Raw genomic sequence first — 17,119 nt, 5'->3', positions numbered from 1 at the left:
CTCACCGAAGAAAAGAAACGGGGCCCATCGTTGCCCTCTCTGTCTCTCCCTCTTCCTCCGTCTCGCTCCCTCTTTCTCTCTCTTTCTCCTTCTCTATCTCCCCCGTTCGAGCCGAAAGGAACCCGCTAGCAGAATGTTCACCTACACCGACGCGGGACCACCGTGTACCCCTTGCGCGCGGGAACACGGATATCGAGCCATTTTTTAGCGCGCGAATACATTTCTACCTTGTACACCCTTCCTTGCCCGAGAAAAAAGAAAGTCTACGTCAAAGAACATTATTTACCGAACTGTCCCCTGCGCTGGCGAGCAAGTTCACCGGTGGTTATCGATAATTCTTGAGAACTTCTAACAGTGCTCTCTTATTTCCCTGTTAAGTAAGCGAAAGTCAGAGGTTCTCAATGAATCGAAAACGATACTAAGTTACGTTTAAACCGAATAGAACGAATGACAGGTACAGCTATATCGAGAGGTTCAATGATGCCAGAGACGTTCCCGCGAGGTGCAAAGGACCCACGCGATCATCCGGCACCGTCGAGTCCTTCCTGGGTCTAGGACACGCGATACGCAGGCCCGCGAGAGTATGCAAAAGAAAGGAAAACGAAGAGGACCGGGGGATTACGATCGGCGGGTAATCGGACACCGCGCGAAACTGTTCTCCAAAAGGAGCCAGAGGCGGTGGGCGAAGGAAGAATAAGCGCGTAGACCCGTGCACGAATTCGAACGGCGGCGAGGGCCCGCGGCGCACCGCTGTGTTTCAGATATATCATATCCATTCACCGTTCGCACGGCCGCACGGTTGACACTGTATACCCCGGGTCCTAGAGTCAAGGATACGCTAGGCGGAGCAGCGAAGCGGTGCACTTCTTTGGTATCTAATTCATCCGAGGAGCGGGGGCCGGTGCGCTTCTCGGATTTTCTGATACGAGCGCGCGGCCGGTAGAAAGAACAAGAGATATAGAACGGCAAGGTGGAAGGAGGGAAGGATTGCCACGGAAAATATCGAGTGTCTCAAAGGATCGCCGTTTCCAGCCTCTCCGATCGGTCTTTCTCCGGTGCCCCGGTGAAAGCCCCTCTGGGCGCGCGGCGGCTATCGGCGGAATTATCCCGAGAGGCGGGTATTTAATTTCCACGGGGTGGAAAGAGCGAGGCGGGCGTAAATTTCCTCGAGCGTACAGCCGAAATAAAAGTGCGAGCTGGCGAGGGGACGGTGCACGACGGTGGGTATCGCTTTCATTACGTCCCCGCGAACGCTTCTCGTGTTCTCCGCGGGTACATGCGACACCAGAGGCAACGCCATTACCGGAAGGTAGCCTCGCCCGATGTGTGTACAAGCGCCAGAAGAAACTCAATGGCCGGGCGATACCGGCGACGCTGTAACTCGAGATTATTCCAATTTTATGGCCGATTTAACAAGCTCCGCGGACAAGGGGTGTCGGTTTGTACGCGCGCCAGAAGAGAAATTGTCGGCCGGATTTCACCCGGTGCCCGCGGACTTGTTTCTTCCTCGAATACGCGTTCTCCGGTTATCTCTTTCTCTCTCTCTCTCCCTCTGTCTTCGTTTCTGAGTCCCTCTTTCTCGCTCCTCCTTTCGCGTTTCTGCTCCTCTCCCGCGAGCTCCGGGTACCGCGCCCGGTCGTCGTCCCACGTGTGCGAAGATAAATTCCTCGTGTTTCGTGCCGTCGGTGGTAAGAGAAGAAAAGACGAGGGGGGGTTGCGGCGGGGAGAGAAAAAAACCGAAAGAAAGAAGCAAAAGGAAGGGAACAAAATCTCGAGTTGACGCGATTAAACGGTGACGAAGAAACTTGTCGCCGAGGAGCGAAGGCCTCGAAACGAGTTCTCGATTCAAAGACTTCTTAAACGGCCCAAGGTTCGCTCCTCTCTTGTTTCCTCCCCTACCGCGCCCGCCGCTCCATCCCCCGTCTTCTTTATTCTTCTCTCCTCCCCGTCGATCGGGCCAAGGGAGGTTCCGCACGAGGCGACATTATACCGCCGCGTGGTTCCCTTTCATTCTCCCGGCCGCGAAATTACTCGAGAATTTACGTAAACGAAGGAACCAGCGAACAAGTGTCTTCCCTCCTCTGCTGGTCGGCCGCCCCCTCGGCGTACCGCGTTGCCGCCACTCGCCCGTACTAAATCGCTCCTTCCGACATCCTCCCTCTGTTGACGGGCTCTCGGAAAGGCAAACGGCGAAGAATGGAACGGATCCAGGGTACGTACGAGCCGAGCGACGAAAAAAAGGAGCGCGGAGCGAACCCCATTTACGGCACAATGGGCTCCTTTGAAGCCGAAGGTAATGAAGGTTTCGGGGTGTCCGTCTCGGTCCCTCTAACGTGCTCCCGATTCACAACCTGACCATCCCTTACCGCACGGACAGGATACCAATATACCGGGTGTGACCAAACGCTTCCATCCCCTCTTCGTCTCGTTGCTTTGACTTCGGATGGACGACCGTTAGGTCAAGGGTGGAAGTTCCGCTAAGCGTTTGTACCGTATCTATTCGTACTAGAGAGAATCTAGCACGACAGCCTTATTATTAAACTGAAGCTGTCGCTTCCTTCTTAACAAAGAAAGCTCTATTTATGGCTTCCACGGGTACCAGAACTGAACGATCGACACCAAAAGCTGGCGCGCGAGTCTAGGTAAGATCGAGTCGCGATCGCGAGCTCTAAAACCGCAACTAGAATGAACTGTTTTCGACCGCGACAAGAACGCGACCGATCACCGTCGTTTTCGTCGATCTCGGATCTTCCTCCCGGCGCTCGAAACGGTCGCAACCCGGATGTCCCTCGGGACACGCGCAAAAACGTCGCGCAAACGTCGGGCACGACAGGGCGAGGATGAAGCACGCGGATGTCCCTAGCTGAGAAGGATGCCTAGGTATATAAGTTAGAACCAGTTCCTCGGCGAGGGTAGGACGTCGGGCGGGCAAGAGGCAGGGGAGGGAGGCACAGCGGTGAACGGCGTAGAGAGGGGAGGCAGGGTTGTCCGCGCGTTGCGCCAGTATGAATCCCGTTGGTATGCACTGTGCGCCATAATACCCCATAAGAAATTTACCGCTCTCTAACCGGTGATGGCGTGTACATACTGCCACGAGAGCGCAGGTCGAAGGGAGAAGGAGCGACAGGGAGAGAGAGAGGAAGGGCCGCGGCGAGGGACAAGGATGCCGGGAGGCGCGCTGCAACTCAGAAAAGACCGACGTGGAAAGAGAAACGGACAGGGGAACGGGGCGGGGTGAGGCAGAGGTTGGCAGAAGGTAAACGAAAAAGGGAGAAAGACGGAGAAAGAGAGGGAGCAAGCGCGAGAGAGAGAGAGAGAGAGAAGAGAGAAGAAGAGGCTTCGCGAAAGTGAGAGGTAGTGGTAAAGAGGTAGAGAGGAAAAGAGCGAGAGAGGGAAAGAGAGAAGTGGCCCTTCCTTCCGCGCACCGGGCCCCGGCAAAACGTAATTATGCTAATACGCGATTGGCTCGAAAATGTTAAATGCACGAAGCGCAGCACCGCGGGCTACCATGCCTCTCCCTCCATTGGTCATCCCTCTCTGTTCATCGCGAGCAGTCCCTCCTTCTCTTCCGTCGTTTCTCGCTGCTTTTGCTCGTCGCCATCCCCCTCCTGCCCTTGCCGTTCGACGGCAACCCTCTCTTTCCCGCAGCCGGTCTCGCCCCGCTCGGAGCGCAGATATTTATGGAATCTTCTTCATCGCGCGTTCGCTGCATTCCGCTTTGCTCGCTTCGCGTCTTGTCCCGTTCCCGTTCCCGTCTCGTCCCGTGCCCGACGCGTTTCGTCTCGTTTCGTCTCGTTTCGTCTCGTTTCGTCCCATCCCGTCCCGGCTCGGCACGGCGCGGCACGGCTCGTCTCCGGGGGCCCCGGGGACCGGGAACGTTTCAATCTTCATTACCGTCGATGCCAGTGCGACTCGCACCGTGCCAAATTGCGGCCAGGTTTTGTCGCGGCTTTTCGCTCGGGCCGGCCCCACCGATCGTATCGCCGCGGCGATCCCGCCGGAATAAATCCACGCTCGAATTGGAAATCCCACGGCCGGCCTGGAATATCTTCGTCCCGACGCTGTACGGCGACGCGGACGCGCGAGCTCCGATTCGGAGCTGACCCGACTCCCCCGGGAGGCGAGAGCCCCTGGAAGATGGTAGAAGAAATCCGGGGCTGTTCGATATCCGCTCCGATTCGGCGGAGAAGTATTTGTTAATTAGCGAACGGAGGCTCGCCGGCGCACCGAGGCCATTTTTTTGCCGTCGACGTTCAGTTTGGTAACTGTTTTTTGAATATTCCTCGTCGGCGGAACGTCGCTATTCGAGGCTACGTTCCCGTTCGCCGATCGGCCGCTTGCTCCGTTTCTTATTGCGGGATACGGGCAAGCAATTCAGGTTATCATATTTCTGTTGCGGGACCACTTATTATGGGTTGATCGTTATATTCAGTGACAGGTGCAATTAGTATGAATATTTTAGATTACTCGGCCTGTCATACGGCCGGACTGATTCTAATGAGATTAACTCGAGGAGGTAAATATCTCCGAGATCGTTTATTTTATAACGGAAATTTATGTTACCATAAAATCACACGTCGATCGAACGCGAGGCCGAGGGTTGGACGTGATTTTTATTGTAAATTGGTATAGACACTTCAAGTCCGTTTGAATCAAGAAACTGAACGCATCAACGACGCCGGTGAATTTAACGCCGGACGAAATTATCCTCTCGTATGGCCAGTAAAAGAGACGTGCATTTTAATTGAAACCAATTAATAATTACCTAATTAAATCCTACTGCGCGTAATTTCTAATCGATACAAAATCACGCTTCTCGTTCGTAATTATTCCACCCCTGTGCAAGAAATAAAAATATTCTCTCCACGCAAAGCGTCACTATCCAAAACCTTTTCACACTACTATCCTATGGAAACTTCTTAAAGAGAACACAACAAAAATTCGCTATATTTACAATACACGAAAACGAGTAACCGAATATTTCTTACCCCGTAAATGAATTAAAATCAATTTCTCTCTAACCAGACTGCATTCCATCTCCCAAACAAACGGGACATCAAACAGGATATCAAATAAATGTGAATATAACCCAACAATCAAGTTCCACCGAGTTTAAAAATTAATTTAAACTCGTGTCCTGATCCTTGAAGCCGTGCGCAGAGGCGCGTTCGAGGATCGACGAAGAAGAGGACCGATACGTGGACGGATAGCCTCGGAGGGAAGGCGCGCATGCGGCCGGTCCCCCGAATTCGCCGGTAGGCCTTTATAATAATGTAATCGGGGGGCAAATGAGGAAAATTGCTATAAAATTGCAGGATCGAGGATGCGATCCAGGCGGGCCTGTCGGAGAGGGAGCAGAGCGAGGGGGTGAGAGCGGCCTCTTCCACGGTCGGAGCCAATGGCTGCCGCCACGTCAGCTGCCATTTCGATGGAAATGCGATGGATGTCCGCTATTTTGTATGATAAAATATCGCCGCAAAAACTGCCTGGCCGGCCGGGCCCGCCCCGGTATTCAGCGGCCGCGCAAAGAGAGAAGAGCCTCCCGCTCGAAAACTTCCGATGCCTCCACTTTACTCGTCGAACGGTTATCAATCGTTAGCTCCGAGAGAAAAACGAGCCGAAGCGGGCCGGCTTCTAATGCAATATTAATCCGCCCGTGCTCCTGAAATACCCGCGAGAACGCGTGCGGAATATTAACCGGCCGCCGGCTTCAATTAATCGCGACTACTGTTCGCCGTGTCGCCGATTAAAGCTTGGCTGCCGCACCCCGAACCGACGAAGCCTTATGGTACGCGTTCGTCTCGACGTGCTTTCCACCTGGCGATCCTTCAATGATCATTATCTCCGGCGAACTTCGAGTGAATTCTCTTCTGTGCCAATTCGTGCGCTCCGCTTTTACCAAATGTCATGGTGTCCGATGCATTCGAGTTTCACAGTTTCGATAATTCCTTCGAAGGGAGGGATGGTCGTTGATATCCGGTGCGCGTTGAAGGAAACAACCGTTATTATCGCATTCGAGAAGGGTTTAAGCTAGCTTAAGTGTTCACAGAGTTTAAGAGATTCATCCGTGACCGATAAAAACCAAAGGATACAAGTGGGTGAATCAATTTCTCACGGACGGCGCGGAACAACGCAGAAAACCGTGTAGTACACCGGGCGAGAAAGATGGCCGACCCGATGCAAACAACTGCGAGGCAACGCGTCTGTCCGGGGCCGGCCATTGGACAGCCAAATGACGCCACTTACGCTAGAACGCGACTCGAGTCGGCCGGCAAGGTATAACCGTAGACGACAACGGCGACGGGTGGTGCCGAGCTTTCACTACAATTACGGAAAATTGCGGCCCCGCTCGTAACACTTGTTTTTCAAGCGTTACGGACGGCTTATCTACCGCGACGCCCGGTAATCCCGAACAATTGGAGCGGACGCGGGAATATGCCAGCCGTTGACGTTCGGTGCCTCGACGACGGAACGCCGGAAGTCGACGTTCGCGGCTCATCGGCCTCATCAATTTCCCCCCGCCGCGGCGAACTTCCAAGAATTTCAAAAGCTCGACGTTACTCTTCTTAATTGCGCGCTGATAATTGCTCCAATTTGTTCGTGATAATGGGGCACAGAAACAGCCATTCAATTTAAACATACCGACGATAACTGGGAAGCCTGAACGAGCCATCAACGATAAGAACTCCAGCCGTTCTGTTAAGCCGTGAGTAATACACATTTGAAAGTTTTCGCGATGAAAAGATAATCACCGCAACGAATCCCAACTTCAAGTGTTCCCATTCATCGAACGAACTCTTCGATCGCGTAAGATTTCCACGGCACTTATCCGTCCATCGTTGCTGGAATTGAAACGAGCCGATGGATCGCGCATCGATCAAAGGTTGCGTCCAAACCTTCCTCCGTTCGCGCATAAATTCCGTCGTTGCATAATTCGTAAGTGACGCGACCGTTGCCGGGCATCCCGAAATAAAACGGTCACTCGACAATAAACGAAACATTCACGGCCGGACGCCGCGAACGCGCGAGTCGGCCGACACGGGCGTTCGCGGCGTCGCGCTCGCAGAGTATCCGCAGCCTCGAAATCGTGAAACGTACTCACCTTTTCGAGCTCGAGGAGGTGAAACCGGAGGACCTGGATCGCCTGGACCATCTGAAACGAGAAAAAGAAATCGAATGAAATTCGTTCGCCATGGGACAGGGGGGACACGGATACAAAAGGGGGGCGAGGGAACCGGCGGAGGGAACGCGAGGCGGATTTGGTCTGGGGCGAGCGCGTCGCGCCGTCTCGTCGAAGGACGACGAGGATTCGGCGAAGGAGCACGACCGCTCGCCGTGCATCGCTTCTCTTCCCGTTCGCCCGGCATCGCGCGCCGCGCGGCTCGATTCGCTCCGCGCGGATTAACGGGAATTAATTGTAATTGCATCTGCATGCCGCTAATTGCGTCCACGGTTTCCGCGGTCTGGCTGGAACGCGATCGACGCGCGGCATCGATGAACCGGTTCAATGACCGCGCCGATCAACGACTCGAAGGCGTTCCCCTGTCGTCGGTCGCGGGATCTACAACCGGGAGCCGGCGAGGAATCCCAGAAAACTGTCGCGTCGATCGGAGAGCCGACCTCTTCGTAATTTTCTCGGGACGTATTTTTCGCGGACCCCCCTTCTCGCTATCTCGGCCCGGCATCCGAAATGGAAAGAGTCTCGGGACCACGCGGTCGGGACCCGCCGCCACCCCCCTTCATTTCTCCGAATGCTATATTATACGGCGTTTTTCTAAACGAGAGTCACGTTCGCTCTCGACGAGGCCAGGTATCGGACGTGCATACTCGAGCCAGGGCCATCGGCATAATTTTCCGATACGCCGTAACGCTTAAACCCACCTCGGAAGCCCCCGCAATCTCTCGCCTTCCCTTTCCCCCGCCTTTCGTTCTTCGGCCAACCCTCCGCGATCGAGTCGGAGGAAACCTGCCCCCCAGCCCGGCCCCCGATGGTAGCAGAAGCGGCGATTCAATTAGGCAAAGCGGCAATCTTAATTGTTAATTAACATTATATTTATGCAATTATGGTCCATTATGATTCCGCGCGGCCGATAACGAAGCGACCGCGATGAGTGCTCCCTCAGATAGCGACTAACCCGAAAGCCCGCCTCTCTCTGCCGCCGCTGCCGCCGCCTCCTCCCGTCTTCACTCCTGCCTCCCCCTTCCGCTGCCTTCAACGGCCAGGTGAACACGCATGGGCCTGGACTGTGGAGGTCGCCGGCGGACGACTGACAACGGAATCGAACGCGTTTTCGATACGACGCGCAGCGATACGGACAATTCGCAATCAGCGTCTAATGGGACGGCCGCGGCGGCGCCATCTTGGCACCGTCGGGCGACGCCGATTCTACCCGAGACGCGTTTGAGATCGTGCGAACGGATCTTCGGTTCGTCTCAGACTGTTGTGCGTTCTCGATACGCGCGTTCTCGTCTCGCGAGGGCGTGTTCCATCATCCTTGCGGTTCGCTTTATTTTTAGGGGCGCGGTTGGTGCGCGAACGGTCATCCCTACGGTTTGCGAAATACCATTGGTTTCTCTGTAAAGTCGGCTTCGGTGTTCAGAATAGATTTACGTCGCGCGAAGCAAGGATTTCTGGTCGCCGCCGCGAAGAACCGGCTACGCGGAGGCTATAAGATCCTATTATCGGAATAACCGGACGGCTACAAAGAGGATGTCAACGTTGGTCGACATCAAACGGTTTCAGCACGCTTTTCGAGGCAAACAAAGGAGAACGGTATAATTAGAAGCGGCTGGAAGCTCGACGTGTGTATCGTCCGAGGCGCGAGATAAAAGCGATCCACTGGACAATAAAGAGATCGCGGCGGCCGGCCGTCGCGGGGGTGTGGTGAGGGCCGCCGGCTGGGGAGGGGCCGGATAACGAAGTGAAAAGTGCCCGGCTCGCGCTACCCGGCTACGCGTCCCGTAAATATCGGGTTCAACTGCCGCGATGGGGTTATAAAATCGGGAGCCAATTTGGCCCCGGCTGAACTGCCCGGTTAAACTGTTTGTCGCCCGGTGATCTGCGAACGAGATCGATGGAATTAAACTCGCGATCTATGGTTCGGCTGCCAAGCAGTCGGCGTTGCTCGATTAATCTTCGATTCGGTCGTTTCCACGAATAGTCTCCGATGACTGGTAACGCTAATTTTCCCAGGGATCGTCCGCCCCAATGATTCTACCCGCTTGGTTCCCTTTCATCGACAATTATAACCGTTCCATCGGTTCGTTTCGATGTGTACTTTACGCGATATTTTTCTTCCAGCGATTATAGGGGCAAGTTCGTCGTTTCTGCGAGTATCATTGGAGCGAGCTATGCGTTGGTATCGAGTTTTCGACACTTCACGGGCCCGACGACGTCGTCGACGGGCGAAAGAAGGCCGGCGATGCCGATGCAACAAGGGGAAAAAAAGGAGACAGGCACGCCGCTGCGAAGCGAGAAGAAAGAGAAAAAGAGGAGATGCTATCGGGCCAGTAACGAACACACAACACGCAGCCCCCGAGTGCTCGTTGACGAGATGGTGCGAGAGTCGATTCGCCACGACGTGTTTCTCTGCTCTCGTTCGCCGGCCTCCGCGTACAATGTGTCCTCTATATCCCGCCGGTTTTGTTGCTCCACACAGCCTGCTGCTCCGTTCCCCTCTCTCGCCCCTTCTGCCCCGACCCGTTCCGTTATCTACTACGGCCTACTCGATTCCCGCATTTCCCTCTCAGTTTTATTGCCGCGGATCGCTAATCGAATGCAATCGCGGATGCGGCCGCGACACGCTCGCAATCTCCTGCGCCCGGACGCTTTCCGCCCCCTCGACGCCGCCTTCGGCATTAACACTTTATAAGACGAAATTCCCGGATCCTTTCTCTCAATTGAACGTTTGTTAATTAGGGGCCCGGTGAAATTAATTCTACAGTTTCTATCTCTATGGACTCGAAACTCCCGACGGCACCGAGACGATCGCATAATTAACCCCTCGTAACGCTGATTCCAAGCTCGATTTAACAACCATGAATATTTCGGCGGGTATTCTATTAAAATTCCTTTCTCTTTTAATAAATTGCCGACGATAAAATCATTCCGGCGAATGGCGCTCGGAAATGAATATTAATTGACTGCGAAGAAGAGAGCAGCTGACAACCATTAAAGTAAAATCAACTAAAGAAACCTCCATCAATCATCAACATTAAATTACTATCACTGTAATATCCTGCGAAATCCTCCATCCCGTTCCCCGGCGGGGAACGTTTAGGGAATCCAATTTTTTCGTCAACCCCCGAACGGAGGTCGTTCCACGGACAACAAAGATCCTCGGTGGCCCGTCAACGACCACCAAGGGACAGCGGTAGACGGCAGTCTCCTGGTGAACATTCCCCGGCCGAAGAGAACGGAACAATATCTCCTCTATGCTCTCACGAAACTCTCGAGGCTGCTCGCGGAACGCATCTCCCGCGCGCGCAAAACACACACTCGGCCCTCTCTATCGGCCGGCCGCGTTCGCGCTCGCGCTCGGAGGTTTTGCCGCGATCGCTCATCACGTGATATTAATTAGGCTTGCGAGGCAGCCGGGTTCACCCTCGCCGGCCGGCCGGCCGGCCGGACGGAGAGAAAAACTGCGAAACGCGCGAAGAAACGGGGAGATGGTGTTATTTATAAGCCGACGCGCGGCAGGGACGACGCGCTCGGAAGCGACGCCCGGCGACGCGCGGCCATCCCACCGGCCGCGAAACCATCCAGCAGCGCGCTGCTCCTTCGCCCCGCCGACCCGCGACCGCCATCGCGCCGTGATCCCGATCCACGGCTGCGCCCGCGTATTCGATGCATGCTCTAGATACGGGGATGCGCGCGTACGCGCGTAAATGAGCGGCGTGTCGAGGGGCCCCGCGATTCACGGGCACTGATTTCGCGTTTTTGCCCGCCTTCCTGTCTCGTCCCTGTCTCCCGACGCTGCCATCGTCGACCCCTGCCCCCTCCACGCGCGTCGCCGTCCACCACCGACCGTTCGCATCGCCGTTCGCGCGTTCGCCTTAAGGAATTTTGAATTTTGATCGGGGGAGATGAGATAATTAGAGAGATCAAGATCGTACGCGTTAGGATCGGCGACTGGAGTAATTGAATTCCCTTTAACACTTTGTGTATGCGGTTTCGTGCAACTTTATGCATGGTCTGTCAAGGGTGTAGGGATCGGTATGGGAATATTCGCAGATGCACCGTAGGAAATCTTGATACCATGCACGCGGTGCGTGTTCTGTGTTTACGCTAGCCTCTGACAGTGATACCGCTACTGTTTCGAAGGAGCGTGCGGTTTGGAGGATGAATCCGAAAGGGTTGTATCGAATTTTCAGGGTAATCGTCGCGACTGGGCACGTGAGACTCTTTGGGAGGAGAGAGAAGGGAACTTGTTCGGTAAACGATATAGTAAAATACGGAACGTATAAGAAAACGCGGAAAGCAACGAATAATAGTCCCCTTTAAGAAAAGCATTGTCTCGCATAAATTTCAACGGCGGAACGTCAGCATCAGGCGATGAATCGCTTATGACTATCGCTAAGTTCCCGCGAGACACAAACTTGGCCTCCGCCCAGCCGGTAGTTTCGTAAGAAGACACGCTACCGATCAATCTTCGAGCACGAAACACGCTCGACGATAAAAAGATCCTTGAACAATAATACAAGGTTAATAAACTCTGTGTTGTTGTGTCTGTCCCGGGTCCCGATTGTCCCCGGCGATACACGGTTCCCCCCGTGCGTCGACGGTTTCGATTTTCCCGCGGAACGGGGACGATAACGGGGAGGCACCCGGAGCCGCGTTTCTGCGCGAACGCGATTCAATTAGCGGCGTCCCGATGACTCGTTTATCGGTTACAATTATTAAATCATCGGCGCTCCTTTCGCCGTTGCCCGCCGCGACAGGAGGCAGTTGCCGTAATTTATTTCGCTTCTTTCGCCTCGCGCGCCAGTTATCCATATTTCTATTTAGTATCACATCGGTCCGCGCCGCGTCATCCGGAGATTTACGACGTCGTAGATCCTCGGCCGGCTCGGAAATTCAACTGAATATCGGCACGAGTCGTCGATTTCTTTTCTCCGTTCGACGTTCGCTCGCGATCGCGTGTGCTCCCCGAAGCTCGGCTACCGCGGGAACCGCGTTTATTGTCTGAGGTGTGATACGTTTTATATATCAATTAATTAACTTAATTATCGCCACGCTCCGAATAATAGGTATCCTTTTCCTCTTCCTGCGGCGTCTCGATTCACGTTCCCCGGCCTCGTTTTCCCGCGGCGATTCGCGCCGATTCGAGCCCGCCTTCTTCTACACGAATGAAACCAGACGAAAACGAAACGAAACGAAACGAAACGAATCGCGCGTCGGCCGGTTTCGCGTGTTCCGTCCGCCAAGCTCGAAGATGACGAACCTCGTTGCCGCAGATTAACGAGCGTCGTTGTCGCTATATGTAATTTACGGCCGTCTCGCGGGACTTGTTTTAATTAGATTGACGCGTCGCGCGGGTAATTTGTAGCGCGATACCGAGAGCGGCGAGGTTGCGCGGGACTCGACGCGAGATTTTCGGCGGGAACGGTCTCGTTCGCAATTAAACGACGCCGTTTTCAGCGCTGATTAGGTATTAATCTAATTTACTGCTCCACCAATTAAAACAACTGAACGCGGTGTTTACGACGGAGCGACGCGTCGCGTTGATTGGGAAGTCTCGATCGGGGAAGACGGTTCGACGCGGTCCGCTAATTACCTCGAACGACTTGTCCAATTCTGACGGGCCGCGAGCCGTCTCGCTCCCTTTAATTCGGACAAATTAGTTGGCATTGAATTAGCTTGCCTCCGTATGCTCGTCGCGTGAAAACGTGCATATCCAAAAGCGAGAATGGTCGGTCCCGATTTACCTCGCGCCGGGATCCTACGGTAACGTCGGAATCATTAAACTTTCGAAAACAGCGCCGAATCGATAAACTCAATTAACGCTCCGCGAACCGATACTTACACACACGATTCATTAAGACGAATTCGCGCTCTACAGTATCACTAGAATCTTCGCTGATTAAATGTAAAAATAATCTACGCCGCTCTCGTATAATTACACCGAACAAGGAGACGCGATCCTCGAGTATTCCGAATATGATTGCAAACGATCGCGGCCCGTTGATTCGATTTAAATTTTAACACGCCAACGACGCATGAACGGGACTATTATACGAGCGGTCCGCGCGGGGGTTAATTATCGCCGGGGCCCGAAATCATCGTTCCGCATCGCCGGGGCAACGAGAACGGACGGTCGGGTGTCGTAAGGCCGCGAGATACCGCGTTATCGGGGCCCCGCTGGAAGTCCCGAAACTCGGTTCCCGGGGCGAATCGCGTGACAACGAGGATCGCAGCGCGTCCTATCCCCTGGCCCTTCAGCGACGTGTGCACGAGCGGCGACTCTAATGAATGGTCGTTAATTGTATCAATTATTAACGAGGGACATCGCGCGGACGCCGCGACGACTCTTATCGATGTCCAGTGATTTACGAGCCGAGCACCGTCCGCTCCCCCCCCTCCGCCGAACCGGCAGGTTCGTCCTCCTTTTCCCGAGACTCCTCTCGCCGAATCGCGCGGCCCGTACGACGCGACCGACCGCTTCATTATCGGCGCTGCCTCGTGTCGAAAATACCGCGCGACGCCTCGCCACCGGCGTCGTCCTCGCCTCAGCGGTAATTAATTTCCGACCGCCGATCCCCGGGACCACTGTCACGATCGCGTGTGACTTATTCATTGGCCATTTGCTGCGCCCCTTCCTCGTACGACACGTCGCACCTCAACGTTTTACATTAATCCGAGATTCTTCGGGAGATTCGCCGGTATTCCGGTCCCCTTGATTGGCGGGAGGGTGTCCTGTCTCGCGTTTCAGGAAGAAAGAGGTCCTCAGGTGTTTTTGTTGGGACGGGATTTTTAAGGGATGGGGTATTTGCTGAGAGAGTAATCTGATGACGAGACGGTGGAGTATTTAGAGTCACTTGGAATGGATAACAAAGTTACTTAGTGTATGATGTTTGACGTGAACGCAGAGTTAGACGAAACGATTTCTGTTCCACGGAGGATTGAATTAATTTAAACGAGATTCTGAAGAAGTTCCGAGGACGCGACTGATTTTCATAGACAGCTGACGAATGGAATTCAGACCGAGGTGAACAATTGCTCCAACGGAAGCGGGCGGAACAGACGGAGGAACAAATGGCCGTTTCGAGTGCGGAGCCACGATGGAACGGAGAGACAAACGATTTCCTCTGTGTACACAGAAGAAAAAGGTTGAAGAACCTGCGGTACACGGTAGCTGAGAGCGTTGTGCAAGCAAGGGACGGTTTATCTACGACCCTCCGGCACGTTCGCCGCGCCAAGACACTCGAGGCGACAATATTTAAATATTGTTAAGCCGCGCGATACCCGCGCCTCGGCAAACACGCGCTGCTCCTCGCCGATTTCACGGCGCTGCGCGGCTCGGTGTCGAATATCGATGCCACGGAACGCGTGGTTTCCGCTCAACCGAGGACGTGTTCCGCACTTGAACGCGGTTTCGGAACGTGGAACGACGTCTCGACGTGTCCCAAAACAAACCGAACAAACTTCGGCAAATAGAGGCAAACGAATGGAACATCGGAAGGAAACTCGGATCGTGAATTATCCTTTTTATTCTTACCACCGATCTCATGGACGAGAGAAACTCTAGCGAAGCGTGCAGTTTCCAAACTTCAATCTTTACCATACCATTGCTCCCATGTATCATATTCTCGTTTGTACGAATCGTTTCCCAAAACTCAGAGCAGCAATGGTGTATCCGAAAAATGAATTCAGTCGAAAGGATAGATACGTATACAACAAAATGTAAGAAAGAATCAAAAGGATTACCAAAAATTCTGGAACAAGCCGGGCGACGTTTCAGTTCCACGTTGCATCTGGATTTACGGCGACAGTGATTTTCAAAGACGCGGGCGAGATTAATAAAGTGGAGAGCCATTCTTCAGTGGAGCAAATAGCGGGAAGGAATCCGTAGAACGAAATTTGGCGTACGTTCCCGCGGGTTTTAAGTGCTCCAGGGGGCTCGCTGCCGCATTCGTGCGCGTAACGAAGTATTAAGATGATAGTGCGGCCTGGCACGGGCCATCGAAACGGCGGACCGCCGGCTTAATAGCCGGAGATTTATAGTCCCGACGAGTCGACGCAACGTCACCACCGGTGAAGACGAAAAGAGAAAACGAGCGAAAGAAAGAACGAGACAAAGAGAGAGAGAGAGAGAGAGAGAAGGAGCGAGAGAGCCCTAACCTCGCCGTAACCTAACCCAACCGAGAGAGTCCGCGTAGAAAGAACGTCTGCGAGGTGTAGGTATATACGCGCGTGTATATATAGGGACGAAACGCGGGGAAGAAACACGAGGAGGTCCGGCGAGGACGGGGAAAGGTCTTGCGCCACCGCAACGGTCCCAAACAGAAACGGCCCGAAGAAAACGGAGACGAGGAAAAAGGAGAAAAACCGAGGAAAGGGGGAGGAACGAAGTTATCGCTGCTACCCTTGGGTGGTCCGGGCGAAAGCCTGACCGGAGGAAGAATTTTAATTTGGCGTACTCGAAACGTCGCTTCGGCACTGGTGTTTGCTTTAATCCACCAGAATTCTACTCGCTAGTGCAAACATTGACTGAAAACAAGCTCCTTAGTGGTACCATTCGTCGAGCACCCTGTATCGGACGGAGCAGGTAAATAGTCCAACGAGCCTCGTAACGCGTCTTTCTTTCGATTTTGAATTCAAAACGGTAGAACGCGCGTTTCAATCGATTAACTCTGAAGAATCTATATTTAGAGCAGATCGACGGCGAATGAAAGATATTATCCGACGGTTGGTGTACGAGAGGAAATAATTATTGGCGACAGAATCGGTTACGAATTAACAGGGATTGGGTAGAGCGACGATGAATCGGAGACAATAGTCGTGTATAAATGAATAGAAAGATGAGGGTCGATCCGTGAATACATTTGGCGGCGCATAAAAAAATGGCGGTGCGACACGTGTAGGCCGGGTAACAGGTCGAGGAGAGAAATCGAAATGCCGCGCGCCGAAGGCGGCAAATCGTTCTGCCCCGTGCGCCGGTAATCGCGGTCCGGTTTGTGCGCCGTTTTTTCATCGATTTCGCAAATTTTCAATTTCCCATTCGGACAGATTAGGACGCCGAGATACGCGGCGGCGACTCTCGGCGAATGTTCGTCCGGCCGGGCAATTACGTTAATCGGCGGTTGATTTACGATAACCGCGCCGGAATACGTGTAACGAGCCACGCGCGGTCGATGTTCGGTTCGAGCCCGGCACCTGCGCGTTTTTCGAAATATTTTTCGTCGCATTAACGGGCTTAACGAGGGCCCGCGACAAGCCCAAAACGACGAAACACGATCGGAAAGGTACCACGGGTCGAGCCTTCGCGCTCTTTATTCTCCGGTCCCATTGCATTGCTCTTTTAAGCCTCGAAACGAAACGCTGGACGCCGATGGGGCCCTTTTTCGACCCCGGAATCGCTCCCCTTTTATTCGATCTCTCTTTTTCTTTGATTTTATATGAGACACCGGGGCTTACGGTATTCGTCGTGCGCTTCATGACTGATCGTTCGACCGCGGTGTTTATATATTTATACCTTGATCGCAGATTACGTGCATTTACAGCGTGCACGTGGCCGAGGATTCGTACACTTTTTTCTGCCTTTTTTGCGACTGGATTTAATTCTCAACGGGAAGAACGTATCGCCGCGAGTCGCCGATTGCCGGAGGATTTCAATGTGCGGGAAGATTCGTGGCTCGTTTATAACATTCACCGAATTTTAGGAAAGTTTCGAGTTGAATTTCGGTTTCTCCGATAGAACTCTGGTGCATTTGCGAAAAGGAGACGATTATCTGGAAACTTAATTGATTCTCGTGTCGCTGTCGTAATGAAGAAACCGATAATATAATTAATCAATTCCTATTCAACCTGGGAGTTAGTAAAATCCTGATTACGTAAATACGAAAGCAAAAAAGATAACAGTCGGAAAACATTGAGTATTTTAAAGACAACAAAACGTTC

General features: G+C 53.4%; 1 protein-coding gene across 5 annotated transcripts in view; it reads right to left on the bottom strand.

The window, feature by feature from the left end:
* Positions 1-17,119, bottom strand: part of hth (Meis homeobox homothorax) — a 482,965-nt gene that overhangs the window by 418,525 nt on the left and 47,321 nt on the right. For all 5 annotated transcript variants that reach the window (XM_076370371.1, XM_076370372.1, XM_076370374.1 and 2 more), the window contains exon 5: positions 7,103-7,153. In XM_076370371.1, the coding sequence (XP_076226486.1) occupies positions 7,103-7,153 (51 nt within the window). The remainder of the gene's footprint in view (positions 1-7,102; positions 7,154-17,119) is intronic.

Source organism: Nomia melanderi, chromosome 8 (assembly GCF_051020985.1).
Source record: "Nomia melanderi isolate GNS246 chromosome 8, iyNomMela1, whole genome shotgun sequence".
Lineage (NCBI taxonomy): Eukaryota > Metazoa > Arthropoda > Insecta > Hymenoptera > Halictidae > Nomia > Nomia melanderi.
Note: the sequence above shows the minus strand (reverse complement) of the source record. Positions and strands in the feature narration are given on the sequence as shown.